This window comes from Quercus lobata, chromosome 4, assembly GCF_001633185.2.
Source record: "Quercus lobata isolate SW786 chromosome 4, ValleyOak3.0 Primary Assembly, whole genome shotgun sequence".
In the NCBI taxonomy this organism is placed as follows: domain Eukaryota; kingdom Viridiplantae; phylum Streptophyta; class Magnoliopsida; order Fagales; family Fagaceae; genus Quercus; species Quercus lobata.
Genome location: NC_044907.1, coordinates 83712069 through 83729262, shown reverse-complemented (window position 1 = coordinate 83729262; position 17194 = coordinate 83712069). Strand labels below are relative to the sequence as shown.

General features: G+C 33.2%; 1 protein-coding gene across 1 annotated transcript; it reads left to right on the top strand.

Annotated features, from left to right (window-relative positions):
- The first annotated feature begins 3766 nt into the window (after nucleotides 1-3766).
- LOC115987717 lies at nucleotides 3767-7583 on the top strand. Its single transcript, XM_031111315.1, has 5 exons — nucleotides 3767-3911; nucleotides 3994-4096; nucleotides 5307-5490; nucleotides 6850-7094; nucleotides 7205-7583. Exons 1-5 carry the CDS (start codon nucleotides 3814-3816, stop codon nucleotides 7475-7477), a joined length of 903 nt encoding a protein of 300 aa, XP_030967175.1. The 5' UTR covers nucleotides 3767-3813; the 3' UTR covers nucleotides 7478-7583.
- Nucleotides 7584-17194: the final 9611 nt, after the last annotated feature.

The following is a 17194-nucleotide window of genomic DNA, read 5'->3' as shown; positions in this document are numbered from 1 at the left end:
CTTGTAATATCAAACTTCCTATCAAGACTTATTTGATTATTATAATTGATTGGAGAGTCTCTCATCAGTTGGCAAATTTTCCTAAAAATAATAATAATAACGATAATAATAATAAAGGTGTATATTGTAAGACCCATACAAATTAGTGGTCCAACCAAGAAGTGTACAAATTTCTTTTGTAAATCTTTCAAAATGAGACGTAAAGTTAAGATTTAAAGAGTATAAGATACGTAAAAGTTGAAAGTATCATATTAATATCAATATCAATATCAATGTCGTTTTAGTTGAAAGAATTTTAAGAACTGAGATACGTGCACAATGTCCATATGTATAACTATATATATATATATATATATATATATATATGAGTCAAAATTATAAATGGTCAACACGCATAGTATGAATGAACTTTGGCCAAACTCTTCCACCATAGGGTCTTGGTCTTCGTGAAACACTTCCAACCCCAACATAGCAACCATGTAAAACAGTTGTGTTGCACTCACAATTATGGTGATGACTTCTAGAGTCCTCTATAGAGTTTGTAGTTGAAGCTGTTTTATATTTCATTTTGCACAACACAAACTTGTGTGTTGTTTCTAGATATGCTTCCTTTGTGACTCACTCTCAACTGAATTGCTTTGAAGTGAGTCTTGTTTGAAAATTAACTTAGGTTCATATATATATATATATATATATATATATATATTCTTTTCTTGTTGGCAAATTGCAAAAAGAAGAGGCACTATAAGTTCGTGTGATCAAAGCAAGTGAAGTTCCTTTGTTTAAGACTTAAGGTACTCTCTCTCTCTCTCTCTGTGTGTTTGTGGTGGGTTGTTGAATTGGGGCAAGCAGGTGGCTTGCATGGAGTAATAAGGTGGTTTTAACTGATATTGGGAGTGTTGGCTGTTTTGTGTAATATTGGATGATTGTTATTGAGTTGTTTTTATTTGATTAATTCATTTTAAGGGCTTTTCTCTATCTTTTTGACATACACATGTGAAACGCTAAAATGGAATTGCATATTTAAAGAGATGAGCTTTTCCTAAAGAATATTGCTACTAATGATGTTATAGTTACCAAATGTATTGGTAACTTCTCTATGCATTTAAATTCATTGTTTGATTAGGAACATAGCTAAAAGTGAATGATTAAAGATGATTTGTTTCTTAAATTCAAATGAAATTGTGTAAATGAAATGTGTGTTAACTCTTGGTTTCTGTTTTCATGAAATCACATTATAGGTATTTTTTGTAAACCACTTTATAGCAATGGATAAGAGTTGGATGAAAATTACCAATAGAAGGTCGCAAGAATATTTAGATGGAGTTCAACAATTTCTGAATTTTGCATCTAACCATGCACATCTAGATGGAACGATTTCATGTCAATGTAAAAAATGCGTGCATACAAATTCGTGGCCTATAGATGTTGTACAGGCTCACTTAGTGTCAAAAGGGATTTGTAAGGGTTATAATCCTTGGATTTTTAATGGGGAATCATCGTCTGCAAAGACTTCTACTGAAATTCCTAATAGTCATGTCCAAGAAAACCCGATAGAGTATGCCGATCTTCGTGACATGTTGCATGACATGTTCCCCATAACAGATATGGCATTTGGGCCAACGGAAGAAGTCCCTAGTGTGCACCAACCCACAGAAGGTCCTGCAGAAGGTCCTAATGAAGATGCAGTTCAGTTTATGAAATTGCTTGAAGATGCTAATCAACCTTGTTATGAAGGTTGTAAGCATTTTAGCAAATTGTCAGCCATTGTGCATTAGTACCACATGAAGTGTCTTAATGGTTGGACCAACAAATCATTTATCATGTTGCTGCAATTTTTGCTTGATTTTGTTCCTTTAAATGCTAAATTGCCAAAAGATTGTTATGAGGCTAAGAAGATTATTAAGGATCTGGGCTTGAGCTATGAAAAGATTCATGCTTGTCCTAAAGATTGTATTTTATATTAGAAGGACAATGCCAACCTTGAAGCTTGTCCAAACTGTAACCTTTCAAGATGGGAAAGTGATGAGTCTAAAGGTCAACAAAGTACTAATACTTCCTCCAAGAGAAGAAAAAAGAAAGTTGCAAAGATCCTACGGTGGTTCTCCTTAAAGCCAAGATTGAAGAGACTATTTATGTCTCTTGAAACAGCCAATCATATGAAGTGGCATGCCAATGGTTGTGTGAATGACGGGTTGATGAGGCATCCTGCTGATTCTGAGGCTTGGAAATCATTTGACTCTAAGTACATAGAGTTCTCATCCGAGCCTCGTAATGTAAGGCTTGGATTAGCAGCCGATGGATTCAACCCGTATGGAAATATGAGTACTACTAATAGTACATGGCTTGTCATTTTGATCCCATACAATCTCCTTCCATGGATGTGCATGAAAAAGTCTTATTTCATGCTATCATTATTGATTCCTGGTCCAACCTCACCCAGGAACGATATAGATGTGTACTTACAACCCCTAGTAGAAGAACTGAAGGAGTTATGAGATATTGGAGTAGAAACATTTGATGTGTATTCCAAAAAATCTTTCCAAATGCATGCTGCACTATTGTGGACCATAAATGATTTTCCTACATATGGTGATATCTTAGGTTGGAGTACTAAAGGTTCTCTTGCATGTCCCTCTTGTAATTATGATAGTCAATCTCGTTGCTTAAGATATGAAAGGAAATTTAGTTACATTGGACATAGGCGATTCTTGGATAGGGATCATAAATTCCGTAAGAAAAAAAATCATTTGATAGGCATGTTGATATAAGATCAGCTCCTATTACAGTATCTGGAGGGGAAATCATGTTACAAACGGATGCTGTAGCTGATCATGTGTTTGGGAAGAAAAAAGTTAATTTGACCAATAAAAGAAAAAGAGGGGAGGAAGCATTAACTGTGTGGAAGAAGAGAAGTATATTTTTTACCTTGCCGTATTGGGAGGACCATGTGTTGCGTCACAATCTTGACATGATGCACATTGAAAAGAATGTAGTCGATAATATAATTGGCACATTGTTGAACTTGGATGGCAAGACAAAGGATAACTTGAAGGCACGCCAAGATTTAAAGGATATGGGTATAAGAAGTGGACTTCACTTGGAAAAGATTGGGAATGATCAGACACGTATGCCACATACTTGCTACCATATGAATGCTAGTGAAAAATATGGTTTTTTGCAAGTTTTGAAAGATGTAAGAGTGCCAGATGGATATTCTTCAAACATCTCACATTGCATTAAACTCAAAGAACGCAAGATTAGTGGGATGAAGAGCCACGATAATCACATCTTAATGCAGCAACTTTTTCCAATAGAATACGCGGATCTTTGTCCCCTGAAGTGAGTAGGAGTTTAATTGAGTTATCTTGTTTCTTTAGGGAGATATGTTCTAAAGTACTGAATGTAGAGGAACTTGGGGCTCTTGAGAAGAGAATTGCGGTGACATTGTGCGAGTTGGAAAGGATACTCCCTCCCTCTTTCTTTACAGTGATGGTACATCTAGTCATGCATTTGGCTAGCGAAGCCAAAGTTACTGACCCAGTTCATTATCGTTGGATGTATCCCATTGAGAGGTAACATATATTAACTTGGTCTATTTGGTTTTGTTTAACTTACCAATTTTCCATTATAGATCTTGGGTTTTCCAATAGGTACTCATCAAGACTTAAGTCTTACGTGCATAATAAAACTTATCCAGAAGGCTCCATTGTAGAAGGGTATATAGCAGAGGAATGTTTAACATTCTGCTCACACTATTTTAAATCTGTTGAAACTGCATTCAATCGGCCTGTAAGGAATGTTGAGGAATCCATGGGTGCGGTGGTGAGCATTACACTAGATTCAAATTCATGGATCCAAGCACATCGTTATGTGCTATTCAATTGTGAAGAAATAACCCCATTTTGCGAGTAAGTTATATGTCCTTGCGTATCCTTTAACTACATTCCAATACAATACTCTAGATTAACACTAACATGTTTGTCTACACAGTATACACATAGCGGAGATCAAGGCTGGTTTGCCTTTTGATGTGACTGATGATGTTATTCAAAAGCAGCACATAGAGGAATTCTGCAGTTGGTTTAGGGAATATGTAAGTAAAGCATATATATAGAACTATTTTTTAGTTGTAACACCTTAAATAGTATACTTATAATGAAAGCCTTTCTCTATAATAGGTGATGTCAATGGATGCCTCTAATAGAAAGGAACTCTTTGATAAAGTTAGATGGTTTTCTCGATATTCAAATAATGAAGCAAAACGGTTTAAGCGTTATGTCATAAATGGTTTGAAGTTTCGCACCAAAGATTCTGGGACAGCTAGGAAAACTCAAAATAGTGGAGTTTGTGTTGTTACTGAAGATGGTGCTACTTATTATGGTGTACTAATCAATATTATTGAATTAAACTATTCTGAAAAGTATCGATATGTATTATTCAAATGTCAATGGGCTGACGTTATTAGTGGGAGAGGATGCAAAAAAGATGACTTCGGATTTCCCCTTGTTAATTTTTCAAGATTGATACACATAAGTGATCGATTGATTGACGAACCTTATGTATTAGCATCTCAAACTTTGCAAGTGTTTTACGTGGAGGATGTGAGACATAAAGATTGGATGGTGGTGGTCAAAACAAAACCTAGGGAGGTGTTTGATGTTGGTATTGAAGCTATAGATGATGATGAAGAAGTGGATACGTATATGGAGAATGTCCCTTATAATGTAACTACTGATGATGCATGTGATGATGCAAATGACAACCATGCTTAGGCTCGAGTTAATGAAGAAGGAATCATTTATGATACACCATTGATTAGTGAGGATGAATTGCTTGAACAAGACTTTATCGATGATGAAGAGCTTAGTGATGATGTTTATAAGTCTAATGATGATGAGTCCAATGATGATGGGTCCAATGATGATGAGTCTAGTGATGATGACTTTAGTCATGATGACTCTAGTTAATACTTTTTTATCACTCATTATATTTTAGGTCTTGGTTTCCATGCTTGTAAAATTGCATGAAAATTTATCTATGAAACCTTATCTTATTTTGGGTATTTTGATGTTGTAATTGTTTCTTTAGTTTCCCTTTTATGTTCTCTAATCTGATTGTTAGATGCTGAAATTTGTGGTATATGTTACTGAAATAAGAGAGATATTTGGGGCTCTCATTGAAAATATTGTATTTGCATTGTTTAAGGGTAGTCATATATAGATTTGCTTTATGAGAAGTTTTAGTGTTGCAATTACTTGTACCATTAATTGTCATTGTGATAATTACATACTTGTTTATTTTAGACTTTGACACTTGAAATGGGAAGGCGAAAGACAAAGCTGCGCACTCGTTCCAAGAGTGTAACATTGGAAAGAGCTTCTTCACAAGATGTGGATGAAGTGGGGGACCAAGAAACGCATGAAGCTTCTACACAAGTTATGAGTTTTTTACTCAATAGTTTACCATTTATACACAAGATATGGGCATGTAAGTTGTGAACCCTTATATGAAATTTTATGAAACAAATGGGCATGTAAGTTGGTTTCCTCTCAACCATTACCTACTACAAAATTCTATGATTCTCCTTAGAGTGTTAATTCTGAGATCCTGCATCATGCAACCTTAAAAGAAAGGCTATTTGACTCACACCATAAACATGTTAATAGCTAAGGGTATGGCTATGATAAATCTACTTCACACCATAAACATGTTAATAGCTAAGAGTATGTCTAGTACGCTTAATTAGATTAGGGTGGCGCCCATTTATGTGAGTGCCTTTCCTTTTTTATATTTTAGTTTGGACCATTTTAATTAATAATAATTTTATATCCACAATTTTGTCATCCTTTTACCAATCTAAAACATGCAAATTGACTAGGTATATAAATTAGCATAAGTAATTGATTTTTGATCAGTTGAATTCAACTTGTTCTTGGCCTCTTGAAGCATAGCTGAATGAATTTCAATTGAGTTTAGGCTTGATTAATTTTTAAGAGAATTGAGGTTCTATCTCAGGTTTTTTATTTTTGAGAAGAAAGTTTAATTTATTGTGCCCATTAGTATTAAGTTGTTATTCGATGCAACATATTTACCACAACATGTTTCTCAAAAAAAAAAAAAAAAAAAAAAAAATTACCACAACAAAGTATAGTCTAAAAATCTACTATGTATATTGTAGTTTGTATAGATGAATTTAGTTCTTATTCAAAAAATAAATTACTAACTATATATTATATAATCAAGACTAATTAACTAATGATGAAAGAAGAAAGAAAAAAAGCAATGAGCTTTGAATTTCAAGATTTTCAGCTGAGTGCTAGTTGATTTTCTTTTTTTACTTTTCATTATACCAATGATTTGGACATGATGGTAAAAGATATTAAGCTCTAATTCTATATAAAAAAATCTATACACAATTAATAAAATAATTTTCTCAAGAATTACAAGTGTAAACCCCCCCCCCCCCAAAATGTTCTTTGTCATTTAATCACTTAAGTTAAAATTGCTAAAGTTGATGTTACAAGGGTGTGATCATATCAATACTAATACACCGAATCCCATCAAAACTTTTGATGTTATGATGTTTATGTTGTGTTTGGAATGAAGAAGGAATTCTTGGTATATTGATATGAATAAAAATGTAAAAAAAAGTGTCTTTATATAGGCAAACATATGAGTACTATACAAGTAATATGAGTGTAGTATAAGTATAATTCAGCATGTTTCTAATATTTTGTTTTCTTTAGCATATAATGACCACTTGTTTAATAGAATATTTAGACTCATCCTTAGCTTTGCATGCCTTGTTGTTTGACATTGGTTGATATTATCTCCTTCAAAATTCAGATGTGCAGCCACCTATACGTGTCACTTACAGGCCAAGCAAGTACTTGGATATTTGGGATCTTCCCGATGAAGAAGAAATTAAGTTGCTGCTAAATAGTATGCATCAGCCGGTTGATGATGGGGCGAGGACTTTCACTGGTTTCTTGGGTACGATTGCGCGGAAACCTCACATGTGCCCGATTAGATTTCTTAATTGGAAGGACGTAGCAGAAGAATTTAAAGAAGAGTGTTGGCGTCTTGTAGAGGTATTAAAGAAGTTATAATACTTGTAATTATGACATTTTGTACTAGGTTTTACATAAGTATTTTAGCATGAAAATATTTGTAATTTGATAACTTAATTATTTGATTGTAGCGAAAATACAGTGTCCCTGTTGATCCTATTGCATATGTGGCTCTGAAGACATTTACCTTACAAAAAATTGGGAAGGCTTGGAGGGATCATAAGTCTAGGTTGAAGAAACAGCATTATATACCTCATTCAAGAAACAAAGCACGGGTAAAGGACAACATACCCTCGGGATGCATAACACAATATTGGGAAATACTTGTTGAGCATTGGTATACTGATGATGCAATGGTATGTTTATTTTCTCTCTCTTTTCCATCATGGATCATATCAAAATGAGAATGATTATTGAGAAATTGAGAGAATAATATTGGATTGCTTTCAGATAGGATTTGTTAGTTTTGTGGACTTTTTGTGAAACTAGTATATATGAGAAGTTGTGTTTCATATTTCATAAGAAAATATTCAACAAAGCTCTTTGATGGTGTATAGTTTATTAGTACTGAATTAGATGGCTTGTAGTTGTTTTATGCTAAACTCCTTTTGTGGCTTCACCATTGTTATATTTTCGAAGATTTGCAGTTTGGTTTTAGTGTATTTACAGAAATGATTAAGCATTTAATTTTGTTTTCCATGCTTGCTTTGTGATGAAGAAGCTTGACAATGTAGTGTGTGAAGATCATATTTTATGCACATGAAAGGTAGACTAGAGATTCATTGTTTTATGTTATGCAAAGTTGAAATGACATATTGGAATTTAATGAATGATACTTAATTTTTATTTTATGTGAGAAACTCATGATTATGATAAATCTTTGTATTATCATTAACCTAAGCATATGGCTCTAAAAATGAGTGACCTTTTTGTGCCAAGCATATGTCAACTTTGAGTAATCTTATTTATCAAGCAAATTTCATATTTCCTGCCACTTTTAATGTACAATGTATAGATAGATGCGCTAAAAGTTTTTATTTATGGTAATTTTATAGTGACCTTTTTGTGTAGCTTGTGTCCAATACATTGCAGTTTTTTGTGTGCAACTCTGATAAATTAGTAAAATACTGTAAATATTGTTTGCATTTTGGTTTAGCTAAAAGTGGCTTTAGATACTTAAAGCATACTATATATAAACATATAATTTTGTTGAATGTAATTAGAGTCAGATAAGAATAAGGAGCGTCGTTCTAAACAGGATGACTTACATATTGCTGGTTCTTGTAGCTTTGCTGTGCACACTGCAAAAAAGGTAATAAGTATTATGACTATTTTTTAAATGATTTTGACTTCTCCTAAAGTTTATGTGGAACCGATATTTATCACTACATAAATATGCTGTTCATAATGTAGGCAAAAACGGATGGACGTCCTGTAGAGCGTGCAGTATTATATCCTACTCGTAAAGATGGATCTGTAGTTAATCTTGTAGTGAGAGCAAAAATGGTGAGTAATTTCTCCATTGTAGTTGGGGGTAAACAAAATAGGAATTCAATGATAATTGTTATTAATGATTGATGGTAAAATTTGATGGTTCTTAGTAGTGTAGACCAGTAGTTTGTGCCTAGCTTTGGAATTATAAAGAGAGAAGTAAGCTCAAAGCTAATTATGCCATGGCTATTGCCAAATTTGTTTTTACTATACCATTATAAATACCCTTCTTTTGTCATTGAATTAAAGAACGGTAAGTATATACTATTATCAATGTTTCACCTTCATGATTGAAATGTTGGAATTAATATGACACCCCCCTTTTTTTCTTTTAAAGAATGATTTCATGAAAGGTGTAACTTTAATTTCAGAGATCAAGTTCTAATGTCAACCTTGCATTTTAGCATATGTTTATTATAGCCCACTATGTGTGCACCCTTATATTTCTTGGTGGTTGTGACTTAGATATAAAACTTTCGAGAATTCCACAAATGACTCAAGGTATCTCATATGATATAGTTTTAGGAAAGGCTTTTTCCAATTCCTAAATACAAATACACAAAATAATGTAATGGGAATTAATGAATTTTAAATTAGTTATTGACTTAGAGAGAGATGCTGAGGTTAAAATGTAGATTGGATGGAGAAGTTAGTGTTGTTTGGGAACAATATTGTGGCATGAAACCTTTCATATTTCATTGCTACTCCTTAGTATTCATGGTATGAAAGTTGCATTAGTAATTCCTGGTATAAAGTTGATTGCCCCTCACTCTTCATTCGTAATGAAGTGACTAAATGTTATGCTGGCATCAACCTTCCAAAGCCCTCCTCCTTTTTTGAGGATTTGGATTGGCTGTGAATTTCACTGCCCCTCACTATATGTATCGAAAATTTCTTCTTAAGCCCTGGAATTATAATCACATTCTTCTTTTGGTCTTTTCAACTTGTATGATAGTTACATTTATAGGACTAGACTTATGATTTGAGGGGATTCTGAATTACTTTCCAACCATCATACTAGCCTGAGATGGATCATCTAGGATGTAACCATGTCTAGGAACAAATGGCAAGATCTAAGCTTAGATGTAGCAGTGCACATTAGTGACTTGGCATATGATGATGTTTTTCTAACAAGAAACTCCAATTTTAAATTGATATATTTCAAATTGATGTTAGCCAATACACATTAGTTTTTATTGTGGGGTCATTTGATTGTTGGATTACATAGCAAACTCCATTTCATTGTGGAAATGTTATTCTTACTGAGTTGAGGCCTCTCTGTTTAGTTCCCTTGTTATATTACAGCATACCCAGTGGATGTTTAGGACTTCTTTTTTTTTTTTTTTTTTTTTTTTTTTTGGAGAGGTTCATGTGGTGAGTTGCCTGTAGATTGTCAATTTTCTCTTGAGGGTTACTGGTACATATTGGTGGTTGCTTGTCTCATCCTATATATATATATATATATATATATGTATATATATCTTGTGGGGTCATTTTAACTATATGATTTCTAACTTTTTTTGTTTTGTTCAAACCCAAATATCAGGACAAAATGAAGGATTTGTTGGATGATTTGAAGGATTTGTTGGATGATTCTTCGAATCATTTGCAGTCATCTGACATAAGTGGTAGTATTGCATGGTCAATAGATGATGTGTTCCAAAGTGATGGGTAAGGAGCGCAAAGGTCGTATTCGTGGGGTAGGATTTGGTCCAAGCCCAAGTGGTCGAAGTAGCAAGAGTGCTCTCACAGACATTGAAATACACTCAAGTCAAGCAAGGGACAACGAAGTTGCAAAACTGAAGGCTTCCTTGGCTACTATGAAGGATAAACTTGCAAGTTTTGCCGAAATGAAGGAAAGACTTAGTCAATTCGAAGAAATGGAGCAAAGAATGGCTCGCATGTTTCAACAAATGCAACAAAGTTCTTCCCAATGCAATCAGGTATATTAACAAAGACTTAGTCAATGTTTTTCTTTGTAAGCACTTTGTTGTTGTTGTGAGTGCATATAAATGTCTTCATTTAACTTATTCCCATTTTTTGCCTTGGTAATATTTTCTTGTCATCCTATTCCATTAATGCACACTTATTGAGTAATCATATTTTGTATGTAGGATGTTCCTTCGGGTCAACAATCTCCAGCTCTCCAAAAATCGTCAGCCGCATCCTATCAACCAAGCAGCTTATAAGTTTTATCTTGGTGTTCGAGAACTTTTTTGTGTACAAAGAACTACGGAAGAACAACCGCATTTTTTGCAAGTGTTGAAGGATATTTTTAAACACTTTAGAACTTTGATTATAGTATTAGCTTAATTTGAGCGGTTGTTTTATTCAAAGGACCACATCTTTTTTTGTTAAGCTTATGATGGTGGTTATAAACAACGTTATGTATTTGATAATCGATATTTCTATATTAATATTACGTTAATTTGGAGACATTTGTAGTGTTGTTAATTAATTACATTTGTGGTATTATGTTAGTAGAGCTAAAACTATTACAGGTTTTAAATAGGTCTGAACAATATATTTGTAACAGGTTTAAACAACATTTTTGATGAAAATAGTAGTTTTAAAGCCCACTGAAAAAAAAAAAAAAAAAAAAAAAAAAAAAAAAACCCTATAGCGGCAGTCAAAAAGCGCCGCAATAGGTGCACATTTTTACAGTTTAAATAAAACCCTATAGTGACACTTATAGCCCACCGCTAAAGGGGCAATTAGCCCGTTTTACTGAATTGCCTATAGCGGCAGACATATCCTACCGCTAAAGGTGGACACCAATAGCGGCGGGCATATCCTGCCGCTAAAAGTTAGTTGTCATGAATTTGAACGTCATATGACGGCGGTTTTATGCCCGCCGCAATAAACCAAAACCGCCGCTAAAAGTTGTATCTATAGCGGCGCTTTTTTTACTGCCGCAATAGCACCCGCTGCTAAAGGTCAAATGTACCTTTAGTGGCGGTTTTTAGGGCTTTAGCAGCGTTTTTTGGCCTGCCGCAATAGGTATTTTCTTGTAGTGACATTATTATATTTGAGCTTGACTTGTTAACTATTTAAGCCTAAACTTAGTCTTGAACTTGGCTCATTTACTAAATAAAATAGCATAAACATGTTGGGAAATAGTTTGGTTGATTTATAGTCCTATAAATAAGGAAGGATATCCTTCTAGTGTTTGAACAAGCTCTTCTCTACTTCACTTAAAATGGAGAGAGTCCATTTCACGATTCTTATTTTATTTTATTTTTTATCTAACAATCTATACAGTATCATGTCATTAGATTCATTAAACTAGTTCCTTAGTTAAAGAATAGGTTTAAATTCTCCCTAAAAAAGGATTTTTACCCTACTAATGAATACTTTATGATAGTCTTTTAAGAATTAGATATTACTGACTTAGTTATTTTTCTCAAAAAAAAAAAAAAAAAAATAGAAGGTACTACTGACTTATTTCTTAGATTCACTTTTAAATTATATATCAAGAGCTAAAAAATAAAGCCGATCTTCGTTTGTTCACATCACAAGACCTAACATTAGATAGGAAAATAGTTTTGGTAAGACAAAACTATCCCAAATGGCATGCTTCAATTGTTTGAAGCTTTATATCTTCTTTCTCATAGATTATAAGGCATGAGACTTTTTGTCAGATCGGATTGGAGGAATTTTCTTAAACTCTAAAATTTAAGTAGAGTTTTATTTTCACTTCCTAGACTGCTGCTTTAATACCCCTACGGCCCTACCCCTATATATATGACAATTAAGTCGATCAATTTTAAATATTTTAGGTGCCGTGTTGAAGTAGCACCCCTAATTTTAAATACTATTAATTTGGAAGAGTTTCTTTTTAAAATGTAAAACCATTAACTAACAAACAGAAAATTATTAAAGAAATTTTGATCCAAAGTTTAGAGTATTAGTCAAATAATTATGAAACTTTCTACATTTTGTAGTAACCTAGCTAACCTGGTTTTTTTTTTTTTTTTTTTTCCAAAAAAAAAAAAAAAAAAAAAACCTCTTTTCAAAGAACATTTATTTGTATTAAACTAACATGGTAATTAAAAAAAAAAAAAAAAAAATCTTTGTCACATAAATGTAGTGCATGAAGCACAATTTCTATACTTTATATTTTGGTTTCGTTATTAGGATAATCAGAGCTTGATTTGTAATTAAATAATTTGATGAAACCTACACCAGAAAGAATGCAATCGAGCTTCGCGTGCTTCATTTTGGAATCTCGTAGGGCGGAGACAAAAATCATATACAGCTAGATCACGAATCGATAAAGCAAAAGACGAAATAAAACAAATAAATGAATATAAGAAACGACAAACAAAAGCTGGAAGAGCTTATTTTTAAAATGTAAAATCATTGACTTACAAACAAAATTAAATATTAAAGAAACTTTCATCTAAAGGTTAGAGTATTTTTAAAACTTTCATCTAAATGATGATGTGCTGATTTTGTTTTTTTATCCTTTATAAGCAGCTTGGCGTGCTTCATTTAGTATCTTTTATATGTAACTCTCAACTTTTATATGGCTGTTTGGAATCAATTATGCTACACCAATCATGTTTAGCCAGATCACCGAGAAAGCAAAAGAAGAGAAAAAAAAATAATAAAATAAAATAAAATAAAATAATAATAATAATAACTAGTCGCTAACCCGTGCAATGTACGGAAAAACTATTGTGTAAGTAGATGTTAACAACTATTTGTCTCTTCCACTTTGAGTGTACATAGTCGCTAACCCGTGCAATGCACGGAATAATTTGAAAAAAATAATATATATTTACTTTGCTTTAAAACTCACTTTAAAATGAATAGGCTGACTTTCTATTCATAATATAACTAAACATACTCAAAAATTGGAATCACGTTTGATTAAAGGAAAATTGAACAATATCAACTATTGCAAAAATGGTAAAAGAACAAAAATATATAAAAAATGAAAGTTTTCCATTATGTTAACGCCTTTTGTTGTTCTAAATAAAATATTTTACAATGTATAATATTTTACATGTAAAATATTTTTAGTAAAATGTTTTCATTTTACGGTACTTAAGTTGCATAATTAGAAATGTTTTAGAAATCATTTTTTAGTGTTTGTTTTTCAATAAAATAAAAATAAAAACAAAAAACCCAAATCTAAAAATCCGGCCAAATTTGCTCCAATCTCCACAAACACCAATCTCATCCCAACCACCATTAGCTGATATCCAGTATAGCCACAACCCAAAAAAGAAGAAGGGGAAAACTTAACCCACATCGCAGCAAACGCATACAACCCAACTACCAAAGTATACAACCACCACAATACAACCCAACCTTCGATCCACACCCTCAAACCCAATGAAAACCCACATCTCTATGTCCCTAACTAACCCATAGCAAGCCTCTCAACGACGTCGACTTGAGCAGCAATAGCCACCTACACATTGATTTCTCATTGGGAGTTTTGGGTATGGAAGTTCCGAGCAAAAGAGAGACAATTAGGGGTGGTTGATGGTGTGCATTTTAGGTGAAGGGACAAGAGGGAGATTTGGTAGAGGTTGGGTCTTTGGATTTGATACGGATTTGTAATGGTTGGTTAGTTGTTTGATGGTTTTTGGACTGGGGGTGTGGCTTTTTGTTTGCAGCCGATTTCTGCGTTTAGAATAGGGTTTGTAATTTGTATTTGGTGGGGAAAAAAAGATTTATTATTATTTATATAAGTATTGCTGGCATGGAAAATTGTGGGAGTTTCAAAAGTTTCAGTTTTATATAATAATAATAATAATTACCAAAGAACAAAGAAACCCTTTCTCAAAAAAAAAAAAAAAAAAAAAAAAAAAAACCTTCTTCCGTCTACACAAGCATATTTTTATACATATAAACATAGACTATTATATATACTTAGATCAAGTCTCATGCTCACAAACTTATTTATGAATATATTATTATATTTAAACTTAACCTTGAGCTTAGCTCATTTACTAACTAAATGAACATAGACATGCTGAGAAATAGTTCAGTTTTATAATCCTATAAATAAGGGAGGATCCTTCTAAATGTTAGAGCAAGCTCCTCTCCATTTCACTTAAAATGGAGAGAGAGTACATTTTTTTATTCTTATTTTATTTTCTGGATCTAACAATCTATAAAGTACCATGTCATTAGATTCATTAAACTATGTTCCATAATTAAAAGAACAAGTTTAAATTCTCCCTCAAGAGAGATTTTCTCCCTACTGATGCTTACTTGATGATAGTATCTTAAGAATCAGATATTAATGGCTTATTGCTTAGATCCACTTTTGAATACTATTAATTTGGAAGAGTTTCTTTTTAAAATGTAAAACCATTAACTAATAAACAGAAAATTATTAAAGAAATTTTGATCCAAAGTTTAGAGTACTAGTCAAATAATTATGAAACTTTCTACATTTTGTAGTAACCTAGCTAAAAACCCTCTTTCAAAGAAACACGTATTTGTATTAAACTAACAAGGAAGTATAGTACTACCCCCTTTGCATATTGTACTATAGCCATTTGATTAAAATAGAATTTCCGGGGAAAAGAATATAAAGCAATAATTTTATTTAACATAAAATAAAATGCAATACAAAGTTTTAGAAAATTTTATTAAATAAAAACATTTTATCAGGCAAATGTAGTGCATGAAGCACAATTTCTCCCTTTTTTTATTATTTTGGTTTAGTTAATAGAAATTTTCAAGCAAGACCAGTTTTAGATAAACAATTAGATGAAACCTACACCAGAAAGAATGCAGTCCAGCTTCGCGTGCTCCATTTTGGAATCTCGTAGGGTGTGGAGACAAATTATATACAGCTAGATCTCTAATTAAAAAGGAAAAAGGAGAAATAAAGAAATAAAATAATAATAAGAAACCAAATATATATATATATATATATATATATATGTGGAAGAGCTTATTTTAAAGTTTGTTTTAATTAATTTTGAAGAGGAGTGTTTCAGTCTTTTAATTTTGTTTCACCTAAGCAAGATACATGGGCTTGTCACGTGTAGGAGGATTTCGTTAAACATAAAAGCAAAAGTAATGTCGGGATGCAAAGTATGATAAGTGTGATAGTTTATGGTGTAAAGTGTGCATTTGAATAATTTAAGGTGCAAAATGTAATTTGGTTTATAGATTTTTTTTTTTTTTTTTTAAAAGAAGATGGTAAGAAATTTTATTAATCAAAAAATTATCTTGGAATACATCGTCCAGATCACTAGGTAGTTCTTCTACCCAAATATTCGTATTTGTAGATAAAACTGCTCTTCTTGCCAGGGAGTGCACTAACTTATTACCCTCCCTTTTCACATGGTGAAAGCCATAGGACTCCATAGTGGAACCAAGTTTGAGTTTCCTCAATCACATAACCATACAAAGTGAGACAGCTACCATGGGCATTCAGAGCTTGTACAACCCGCATGCAATTCCCCTCAAACATTACCTTGAAAATGCTCAGTTCTACTGCGAAAAGGACTGATCACTTTGTTGCCAGTGCCTTTACCAGTTCCACCATCTTAGGTAGAAGTATCTGTTGGGCTTTGTGGAGCCTAGTTTGTTTGATCCGGTTTGACGATCCGACCCGACTCAAATAATATTGCATGGTTTTTAATGAGAGATTTACTGAGGCTTAGTCCATGGAGCGGAGGCTTGGGCCGTGTTTTGAGTGTGAGAATATCTGTAGCCGCACTTTGTATTTTTCCCTGATAATAGTGAAATCCCTACAACTTCGTGGATGTAGGCAAATTGCCGAACCACGTAAATACTATCTTGTGCGTATGATTGTTTTTCTTTGACGTGTGTTTTCTCTATTTTTTGTTTCTCACAGGTTGGGATTTCGGTGAAATTCCCTACAACTGGTATCAGAGCCTAGGGTTAGGTTTGAATGGGAGCAATGACAGAGGAAGCAGGAAAGGCATTTGGAATAGAAAAGTTTGATGGCACAGACTTCGCGTATTGGAGGATGCAAACTGAAGATTATCTTTATGGGAGGAAATTGCATCTGCCTCTTTTGGGGACAAAACCTGAGACTATGAAGGCTGAGGAATGGCCGCTTCTTGACAGACAACTTGTGGGAGTTATTAGGTTAACTTTGTCTAGATTTGTTGCACACAATGTTGTAAAGGAGAAGACTACAGCAGATCTGATGAAGGCTTTGTCTGGTATGTATGAAAAGCCGTCTGCAAACAACAATGTGCATCTAATGAAGAAATTGTTCAATTTGAAGATGGCAGAGAATGCATCAGTAGCACAACATCTGAACGAATTTAACACTATCACAAATCAATTGTCGTATGTAGAAATTGATTTTAATGATGAGATTCGTGCTCTGATCGTCTTGGCTTCTTTGCCAAACAGTTGGGAGGCAATGAGGATGGCAGTAAGCAATTCTACAGGAAAGAAAAAGCTCAAGTACAATGATATACGAGATTTAATTTTTGCTGAGGAGATTCGCAGAAAAGATGCAGGCGAAACCTCAAGATCTAATTCTGCCCTAAACCTTGAGACAAGAGGCAGAGGTAATGACAGAAATTCAAATCAGGGCAAATCAAAATCCAGAAATTCTAATCGGAACAGAAGCAAATCTAGATCAGGCCAACAAGCACAATGCTGAAACTGTGGGA